Below are 11,743 nucleotides of genomic sequence, written 5' to 3' on the forward strand. Positions count from 1 at the left end.
TCTCTACAACTACTGGAACAACAACATCAACCACTACCCCAATCTCTACAACTACTGGAACAACTAGACAAACCACTACCCCACTCTCTACAACTACTGGAACAACAACACCAACCACTACACCACTCTCTACAACTACTGGAACAACAACATCAACCACTACACCACTCTCTACAACTACTGGAACAACAACATCAACCACTACCCCACTCTCTACAACTACTGGAACAACAACACCAACCACTACACCACTCTCTACAACTACTGGAACAACAACACCAACCACTACACCACTCACTACAACTACTGGAACAACAACGCCAACCACTACACCACTCTCTACAACTACTGGAACAACAACATCAACCACTACACCACTCTCTACAACTACTGGAACAACAACATCAACCACTACACCACTCTCTACAACTACTGGAACAACAACATCAACTACTACACCACCCCATACAACTACTGGAACAACACCAACCACTACACCACTCTCTACAACTACTGGAACAACATCATCAACCACTACACCACTTTCTACAACTACTGGAACAACAACATCAGCCACTACCCCAATCTCTACAACTACTGGAACAACTAGACAAACCACTACCCCACTCTCTACAACTACTGGAACAACAACACCAACCACTACACCACTCTCTACAACTACTGGAACAACAACATCAACCACTACCCCACTCTCTACAACTACTGGAACAACAACACCAACCACTACACCACTCTCTACAACTACTGGAACAACAACACCAACCACTACACCACTCACTACAACTACTGGAACAACAACATCAACCACTACCCCACTCTCTACAACTACTGGAACAACATCATCAACCACTACATCACTCTCTACAACTACTGGAACAACAACATCAACCACTACCCCAATCTCTACAACTACTGGAACAACTAGACAAACCACTACCCCACTCTCTACAACTACTGGAACAACATCATCAACCACTACACCACTCTCTACAACTACTGGAACAACAACATCAACCACTACCCCAATCTCTACAACTACTGGAACAACTAGACAAACCACTACCCCACTCTCTACAACTACTAGAACAACATCATCAACCACTACACCACTCTCTACAACTACTGGAACAACAACATCAACCACTACCCCACTCTCTACAACTACTGGAACAACAACACCAACCACTACACCACTCACTACAACTACTCGAACAACAACATCAACCACTACCCCACTCTCTACAACTACTGGAACAACATCATCAACCACTACACCACTCTCTACAACTACTGGAACAACAACATCAACCACTACCCCAATCTCTACAACTACTGAAACAACTAGACAAACCACTACCCCACTCTCTACAACTACTGGAACAACATCATCAACCACTACACCACTCTCTACAACTACTGGAACAACAACATCAACCACTACCCCAATCTCTACAACTACTGGAACAACTAGACAAACCACTACCCCACTCTCTACAACTACTAGAACAACATCATCAACCACTACACCACTCTCTACAACTACTGGAACAACAACATCAACCACTACCCCAATCTCTACAACTACTGGAACAACTAGACAAACCACTACCCCACTCTCTACAACTACTGGAACAACAATATCAACCACTACCCCACTCTCTACAACTACTGGAACAACAACATCAGTCACTACAACTACACCACCATCTATAACTATTGGAACAACAGAAACCCCTATTACACCACTCTCTACAACTACAGGAACAGAAACTTCAATCACTGAAATTACACCACTACCTACAACTATTGAAACAACAGAAACCCCAACTGCACCACCCTCTACAACCACAGAAACAACAACATCAACCACTACATCTACACCACCATCTACAACAACTGAAACAACAACACCAACCACTACACCACTCACTACAACTACTGGAACAACAACATCAACCACTACCCCGCTCTCTACAACTACTGGAACAACAACATCAACCACTACCCCGCTCTCTACAACTACTGGAACAACAACATCAACCACTACACCACTCTCTACAACTACTGGAACAACAACACCAACCACTACACCACTATCTACAACTACTGGAACAACAACATCAACCACTACCCCAATCTCTACAACTACTGGAACAACTAGACAAACCACTACCCCACTCTCTACAACTACTGGAACAACAACACTAACCACTACACCACTCTCTACAACTACTGGAACAACAAGACCAACCACTACACCACTCTCTACAACTACTGGAACAACAACATCAACCACTACCCCAATCTCTACAACTACTGGAACAACTAGACAAACCACTACCCCACTCTCTACAACTACTGGAACAACAACACCAACCACTACACCACTCTCTACAACTACTGGAACAACAACATCAACCACTACACCACTCTCTACAACTACTGGAACAACAACACCAACCACTACACCACTCTCTACAACTACTGGAACAACAACATCAACCACTACCCCAATCTCTACAACTACTGGAACAACTAGACAAACCACTACCCCACTCTCTACAACTACTGGAACAACAACACCAACCACTACACCACTCTCTACAACTACTGGAACAACAAGACCAACCACTACCCCACTCTCTACAACTACTGGAACAACAACATCAACCACTACACCACTCTCTACAACTACTGGAACAACACCACCAACCACTACCCCACTCTCTACAACTACTGGAACAACTAGACAAACCACTACCCCACTATCTACAACTACTGAAACAACAACACCAACCACTACCCCACTCTCTACAAGTACAGGAACAACAACACCAACCACTACACCACTCTCTACAACTACTGGAACTACAACATCAACCACTACCCCACTCTCTACAACTACTGGAACAACAACATCAACCACTACACCACTCTCTACAACTACTGGAACAACAACATCAACCACTACACCACTCTCTACAACTACTGGAACAACAACATCAACCACTACCCCACTCTCTACAACTACTGGAACAACAACATCAACCACTACCCTAATCTCTACAACTACTGGAACAACTAGACAAACCACTACCCCACTCTCTACAACTACTGGAACAACAACAACCACTACACCACTCTCTACAACTACTGGAACAACAACAACATCAACCACTTCATCACCATCTACAACCACTGGAACAGCATCAACCACTACAACTACTGAAACAACAACATCAACCACTACACCCCCATCTACAACTACTGGAACAACAACCACTAGAACTACACCAAGATCTACAACTACTGGAACTACATCATCAACAACTACACCACAATCTACAACTACTGGAACAACAACCACTACAACTACACCACAATCTACAACTACTGGAACAACAACAACCACTGCAACTACCATAACAAGAACTACTACTACATCTACACCACCATCTACTATAACTAAAAGTAAGGTTATAGTTTTTATTAAATTTAAGCCCAGCTGAAGTTTTATGTATTTTTACCCAAATGCAGTTAGACTGCATGTTTAGTAATTAATGAGGACATTTTTATGTTATTGAACACAACTAATGTGCTGCAGCAAGGGTTAAAATTCCTTAGTTCTAACAGCTTACTGGAGAGCTTGAAAACCTCACAATGCACAGGGAAGTGGTCTGATTCTGTGGTGCATGGACATCACTGCTTAGTAAGCAGGAGTGTTGTTGATGTACAGACTATGCAGAGACCGCTGAAGTCTCAGACTGCTGTGCTATGTGTTTAGCAGTGGGTTTGAGCTAATTGGTCAGTGTTTGCTTCACAGGAGGTTTGGCAAATCCAGAAAAATGTTCTGTTTCCCCAAACTTAGTGCCGGTTTAAATTCTTTGTCCACCCAGTGGGTACTGGCCAGGGAGGAGGTTTAATCAGCTGCCTTGGAGGGCAGAGGAGGGATCAGGGACCTAATCTCTGATCTCTCCATAAAGAGTGCCTATCACTGGCCAAGCTATCACCAGGGAGTCATATAAATGTATCTTAAATAAATAACAGTAAATAAAAAAGCATCCCTCTCTCCCTCCCCCCGCTCATGTGCAAATGCAAACGTGCATGTAGATCCAGCATGGGATGCATAGAATGCATTAAGGTAATAATCTGCCATTAGAACCACTTTAAACCACTCACTAATAGTGTTGAGCAGAATATGCCATATTCGATTTCGCGATATATCTCGAATATATATTAGAATATTCGAGATATATTCGCTAAATTCGAATATTCGTGATATTTTATCGAAATTAAATGATTGCGATTTTTCGCTATTGCGAATGCGAAAATAATTGTGATTTTTTGATAACTGCGGTAGGAGCACTCTGATTGGCTCAGAATATTCGTGATATTTTATCGAAATATCGCAACATGCGAATGCGATATTTATTGCGCAATTTCGAGAAATGCTGGAGGAGCGCTCTGATTGGCTCAGAATATTCGTGATATTTTATCGAAATATCGCAACATGCGAATGCGATATTTATTGCGCAATTTCGACAAATGCTGTAGGAGCACTCTGATTGGCTCAGAATATTCGTGATATTTTACAATACAAAATAATTGCGAATATTCGGCAAATGCGGAAGGAGCACTCTGATTGGCTCAGAATATTCTTGATATTTTACAATACAAAATAATTGCGAATATTCGGCAAATGTGGAAGGAGCACTCTGATTGGCTCAGAATATTCTTGATATTTTACAATACAAAATAATTGCGAATATTCGGCAAATGCGGAAGGAGCACTCTGATTGGCTCAGAATATTCGTGATATTTTACAATACAAAATAAAAAGTGTTTTGCATTGGTGGTGATTCTTTACTCTATCCATCTGTCACAGCCATTTGTCAATCAAACACCTTGAAGATTGAACACGTTCATGCTGTATGCTTTGGACTTTTTTTCACTTCACATATCAAAGACATTTTTATGAAAGATTATTTTTCTATTATTGGGACTATATTTCTTTATATATTTGTTTCACTGTGTATTTCACAAGTTATTTGCGCTTGCTTATTTTATAATTTGCCCACATGTCTTGTCACTAGACATATTTTTTATTCTTGTAGAGCGACTCCATTTTCTGTCTTGTATTAATTTATGTTGTATAACATTTTTGAGTTGCTGCTGTATTCTCCCCTTTTTTAAGGTATGCGCAATTTTTTCCTTCTTACAAAAAAAAATAATATCAAACATACAAATATTCATAACATACACATACACAAAGCCCCCCCCTTTTGCATCAGAGACAATCAGAGTTCTCCTACCACAGTTATCGAAAATTCGCAATCATTTTCGCATTCGCAATAGCGAAAAATCGCAATTTTTTTTTTTTCAATTTGGCAACATAAAAGGATCGCCTCAGCTTAGCTACTCGGCCCAGGGTCTCTAATCATACCAGCAATGCTTTTAGACGTCGATAGGATGTGATCTGTTTTAAAAATCAAATTGAAAAAATGCGAATATTCGGAATTGCGAATATTCACCGCGAAATTCGAAATATAGCGCGATTTCTCGAATATGCTATATTCGAGTCGAATATTCGCAATGCGAATATTCGTGAGCAACACTACTCACTAACCCAGGAACCAGCACTCAGGAGAGCCAGGAAGTGACCATCCCAGTTTCCCAAAGCTCCGCTCTTGCATGAAGGAACAAGAATGTGCTTAGCTGGTGGTGTCACTCCTAGGGCCATATCTAGGCTCAATGTACCCTTCAAGAAGAGCCCATGGAGAGTGGAGTTGTATGGAGAATGTCTTGCTACATCCAGACGTTCTGTGCTGTACACGTGGGCCTCACAAAGGGACAGTCTGGGTCTGACATTTAGGTAAACCAACTCCACGCCAGAGCATTGTTAGATTCAGGTAGTATGGCAACATTTGTCTTCACCAGGGTAGCTGGTTAAATAGGTCCCATTGCTAGGACCTTGCGGATGGTGGGCCAGATTCCCAAAGCACTTATGCCGACGTATCTAGAGATGCGCGGCGTAATTCAAAAATGCGCCCCGCGTATCTATGCGCCGTATCCTCAAAACGAGATACGCCTGAAAACCATTTTTTTTCCGTCCGACGTAAAACAATTACACCGGCACATCTTGGAGCGCAAAATATGCTAGAAACACCATTGATTTGCTAGTTAAATATGCAAATGAGGGAGATACGGCGATCCACAAAAGTACGCTTGTGCGGCATAGGCTACGCCCTGTGCGCATCTGCTAGTTTCCCGGCGGAAAATGACACCTTATAAAAGGTGCCTTAACTTTGCACCAGCCGTGTAAAGGTCAGCTAAAGCAACACTGTTAGGGAAGAGCTGAGCACACACACTTGCAGGACAACAATCTGTATGCCAACATGCCAGGGGCATCAATGCTCATAGCTATACTAGTGACTTTAGAGGAACGCAGAAGGAGGAGGGAACGGAGGAGGAGGGCACAGGAGAGGATATACCGCACACGCCTAGATGTGTTTGGCATGGCTGTTTCTGAGGTGTATCGCAACTTCAGATTCCCCCCTGTAGCCATCATGGAATTAACCACAACCCTGCAGGATGACATCACCAGCCCAACACACTGCTCACATGCACTGGAGCCACTGGTCAAGGTAGTGGCAACACTCCATTTTCTTGCCACTGGCTCTTTTCAGCGCACAAGTGGATTGTTGGCTGGGATGTCACAATCCTCCATTAGCAGATGTGTGCACCAGGTTGTCCCTGCAATCCTGAGACGCATGGCCAACCAAATCATCAAACCCACCCAGGAGGACCTGCGGATGAAGACAATGACATATTTCTACAAAATTGCCAGATTCCCACGCACCGTGGGGGCCATTGATTGCACACATGTGGCACTACAGCCCCCCCATGAGACAGAGCACATGTACCGCAATCGGAAGCATTGGCATTCAATCAATGTACAGGTGATAGTCGATGCCCAATACCTCATATGGCACGTCCGTGCCAAACACCCAGGATCCAGCCATGACATCTTCATATACCGTCAAAGCAACATCCCAAGAGAATTTGAACAGAACGTGTATGGGGACAGCTGGCTGGTTGGTGAGTGACATGGGTTTCAGGTATGACTGTCCCCCCCCATGATGCAGACACCACGAGGGGCACATGCATGACTAACATCCTCCTGTCTTTTGTCTTCCAGGTGACTCTGCATATGCACTTGGACCCCATATCATGACTCCATTCCGGAACCCCCAAACCCCAGGAGGGGAAAACTACAATGCTGCACACATACGTACCCGTGCAGTGGTGGAACGCACCTTTGGCTTCCTGAAGTCCCGTTTCCGATGCCTGGATAAGTCTGGGGGTACCCTGTTGTATTCCCCAAACTTTGTGTGCCAGATCATCGGTGCATGTTGCATGCTGCACAACTTCGCAGTGAGAAGGGGCTTGGAGATTGACATACGTGATGACCTGACCCCCCAACAAGACAATCCCCCCCTGACCAACTCTACCCGGTCTACTGAGGGAACAGCAGCCAGGAGACGCCTCGCAAAAGGCATCTTTGCACAGTAAAAACAAACATTAAACATGGCACAATGAGAATGCATGCATGCACAGCACTGTGGTCCCTAGCACACACACCCCACATCCTCATCGAATTGGATTAGACCGAAGTACCCCGCATGGTACTAGGGAGCAGCAACGCCCCGCCAAGGCTCCAATTATGTCACTGTGCATTCATACACCATTCACATGGACCTGGGATCACTTCTCCCTGGTCCTGGGGATCCCTACTCCACCACAAATGAGGGTGACACCCTTTTTTCGGCAGGAATGTCACCCCCACATTCATACATCATTCACACAAATATAACAAATCATAATCACAGTAGAATTCCAAAAAAAAAAGTACACCCAAAATTAACGGCGGCGTGAGCTACGCCTGGGCCGGCCACGGGCCCTCAGGGGAGACTCATGGGGGGGGAAGCAGGGGAAGGAGGAGCCTACCCTGGTGGCTGTCCACCTGCTGGCCTGCCCTCCAAGGCCACTTCTATCCTGTTCAGGCCCACAGTGAGGGCTGCCGTACTGGCCTGGACAGCCTGGGTATTGGCGTGGACAGCCTGGGTCAGGGCACTCACCTCCAGGGCCACGCCTGCTGTGGCGGTTTTCAGGTCACAAAAACAAGTTATGACTGCTAACGAGTTTGTGCCTACATCATTCAGGGAGTCTTTTATGGAGCCCAGGCTGTCCTCCATCTGGGCCAAAGTCCGGGTGACCTGACCCAGATGTTGGGTCTGACGGGCCTGGTCCCTCCGCAGATTTGCAGGCAGAAACTCGACCACCCCCCTGGTCTTCTGGGAGGCCTTCCTGCCTGCAGATGAGGCTTGTGGCCTGGGAGGAAGGGAGAGAGAGACCCTTGAGGGGGAGCCCTGTTGGGGGAGGAGTGGGAGGGGCTACCCCTGATGGAGGCCTGACTGCTGTCAGCCACAAGGGGAGCCACATCCAAAAGCCCAAGGATTTCCCTGGCAAGGTCCATCCGATCATCCTCAACCTCCCCCCGTCATCCTCCTCCCCTCAACTTCCTCATGAGGTGAGTTGTGGCCACTCCCCTGCCCTGGGGACTCCTGCCTTTCTTGGGGATCTTCAGCAGCCTGTTGTCCGGGGGATGGAGCAGACTGGCCTGATGGCCCAGCAACCTCCTGGCCATCTGTGGATGACACAAAACAAACACAGGTTGGAGGATCCACACACTTGGCACATATTCACTTCCCCCCCACACATGCTACTCGCCAGATATAAAAAAAAAACGTACCTGTCCTCACGGCCTCATCGGAGTCAAAGCCAGGCAGGCCCACCACTTGCTGGCTGTGGAAGCACTGGGCCACTGCACGCTCCTCATCTGTCCACCTGATGGTGCAAGGTGGTCCTCCTCCAGTGCCCCTGGCATGGGCATTTATCTTGGCCAGCTTATCACGGACCAGGCTCCTCAGATCATTGATCTTCTTTGCGATCCCACTGGGGGTCCCCGTATCACCCCCCCACATCAGTAATCTGCTGAAGGATCACCTTGTTCCTGGCCGGGGGGATGTCCCGGCTCTCAGGGCCATGCAAATATCGCCCATATCGGGTGATCGCCCTAGCAAGGATTTGCTTCTCATGCACCGAGAAGTTGAGCTTTCTCCTCTTTGGTGCCATATCACCACACAGCACTCAGCACCAAACAGACACACAAATCAGACAGAACAAACAGACACAAAAAGACACAGAACAAACAAACACAAAAAGACACAGAACAAACAAACACAAAAATCAGACAGCAAAAACCAGACACCTACTACAATCTCCTACTTCAATAAATCTTTACTCTAACACTACTGCACTAACCAACAAACAGCCACAGACAACAGAACAAAAGCACCTTACTTCAGGAAGGGGAACACAGGGATGTACTTTTGCAATGAAAGGGCGTTTGTCTGGGGCTATTTATACACAGGGCGTATCTCACTAAGTATGCTTGGCCTATTTCCTATCTCACTTATTGCGCCGGGCCGAGTTCTGAGCATGCCCAGAGAGGTGCATATTCATGCGCGCATGCTCAGTGCGGCCGGCCCTTAATTTGCATGGGGTCACGGCTCATTTCAATGGAGCACGCCCATTTCCTTCCCACTTTCAATTACCCTGCCTTACGCCTCGGAATTTACGTTACGCTGGCGCAAATTTGGGCGCAAATACTCTGTGGATACGGCACTTACGTCACAAAATTAAGCCGCCGTAACGCAAATGACATGCGTTACGATGAACTAAATATGCGCCGCTCTACGTGAATCTGGCCCGGTATGTATATACGGGGACACTAGAATACCCGCTGATACCCGTGACAAACAAAACAGCATTTGGCATGGTTACCCATGAGCCTGGGGTGGTGTCCAACCTCATACATGATTTTGTGGTGCGGTACTGTCCTTTATATGTAGAACTATGTGACTATGTGAATAGTGGACTGTCTGTACAAGGTAACCATACAGTTCCCTTTGGTGGGTTGGCCATTGTGACTTCAGCAAATGTTGACACCTGTGGCAGATGGTCTACAGGCGAGACCACGGAAGGGGTAATCCTCTCTAATGCAGGTCATGGTTGGAGAGATCATAAATGAAACCTCCCCGTTACAGGTTGAATCAGAGAAGGAGGAGGGGGAAGGTTTCCCGCTAAACTCTTAGGCTCCATTCACACCTGAGCGACAAAACGCCTGAAGCGCGACGCTCAGATACGCTGGAGGGGAAAAATAACATCTCTATGGAGATGATTCACATCTCCACGCCGAACGCCGAAACGCCGATCGCGTGAAGCTCAAACATGTCCCGGACCCTTTTTTGTCGTGCGTAATCAGGCAGCTTCGGCGTTCGGCATAGCCGACAATGACATGTAAAAAAACGGGGTTAAAAACAACGCGTTTTGTCGCGGCAAATCGTGGTACAAAACGCTGTGCTAAGGTGTGAATGCAGCCTTACACCTCTGACTCTGGGCCCCTGATAGTGTAGACAGGATGCACAGTACAGAGTGGCACGAGTGCCTGTAAGTATTGCTAGCAGCAGGTCAGGTGTCCACTCTGGGCAGCTGAATTAGCCAGAAGGCTCCAGAAAGCAAGAAAACTGGTAGGCAGCTGGTAGACAAGAGACTGCGGCAGGATGGCATGAGTGGCAGCGAGCAGCTGAGACAGTTGCTGGTAGCAGATAGAAGGTTAGCCAGGAACAGCAGGGTGGTAGGCAGGTATCGATGACAGCAGGCAAAGTAGCAGGGTCAGGCAGGCCGGCTGATACACAGCCAGCATGGATCAGGTACAGGGAACAGGCAGGAGAGTGGTCAGGAAACAAGCCATGTCTGGAACTGATCAGAGAAGCAAGAGCCAATAGAGAAGACAAAAGCGAAGGTTAGGGGACAAGCTGAGGTGCAGAAGTTCAGAGAGTAATCAAGACAATCCAGGTCAGCAACTGGAATCAGGATACAGGATACACAGGAGGCTGAAGCATAAGCAGCACTGATTCTGAGCACTGGCCGAGTTGAAATAGCCCGTTTAGCACCAACATCTGTCACATGTGCATGCGAGCAACACCACACACATGTGCGTGCGTAAATATATGTGCATGCACATATGCATTAGCCAGTTCCCAATTCTTGCGAGCACAGAAGAGAACTTGTTTAAGCCTGTGCACAAAAGTCTGTCCAGAGGAGTCATCTCGTCTATTGGAAATATAGCTTTCCTGAAGACGCAGTAACTGCGAAACGCGTAGAAGCTGTGAGGATACACACGGAGTGGAAGTGCGTTGCGCGTCGAGACTGGCTGTTAAAACGCAGGGCAATAGAAATGTGGAACGCAACCTGCTCAAGGAGCAAAAACGAACGCTGGTGAGCGGCTATAACGCTCGACACTGCCAAGGGGACTCAGTGCTGGTCTTAGGCACTTTTCTTGTAAGTGTACCACTGTTTTTATTAAATTGATTACAAATCTTTTTGATATACACACCATGATGAGCCCCTTGTTTTTGAGACATTAAGGAACCCGTTAGGAGGAGGACAAATTCAGTGGCTATCAAAAAAGCAATATTTTGAGGCCTTTTATTGTACGGTGTCTAGTGAGTGTACAATCTAGTGATGGTGGCACATGTTCATCGGGTGGAAGAACCAGTTGCACCTTTAATAACCTATGTTTAACTATTCAGTATAA

The 11,743-nt window shown here is 46.3% G+C and overlaps 1 protein-coding gene across 1 annotated transcript; it reads left to right on the forward strand.

The window, feature by feature from the left end:
- Positions 1-692: 692 nt before the first annotated feature.
- LOC120916791 (mucin-2-like) lies at positions 693-3,530 on the forward strand (the record flags this gene model as incomplete). Its single annotated transcript, XM_040327727.1, has 3 exons — positions 693-1,616; positions 2,208-2,258; positions 2,697-3,530. Coding segments are annotated over 3 exons (1,809 nt in total), but the record flags the coding sequence as incomplete, so codon positions are not given.
- Positions 3,531-11,743: the final 8,213 nt, after the last annotated feature.

The sequence above is a fragment of the Rana temporaria genome, chromosome 11, assembly GCF_905171775.1.
Source record: "Rana temporaria chromosome 11, aRanTem1.1, whole genome shotgun sequence".
Classification (NCBI taxonomy): domain Eukaryota; kingdom Metazoa; phylum Chordata; class Amphibia; order Anura; family Ranidae; genus Rana; species Rana temporaria.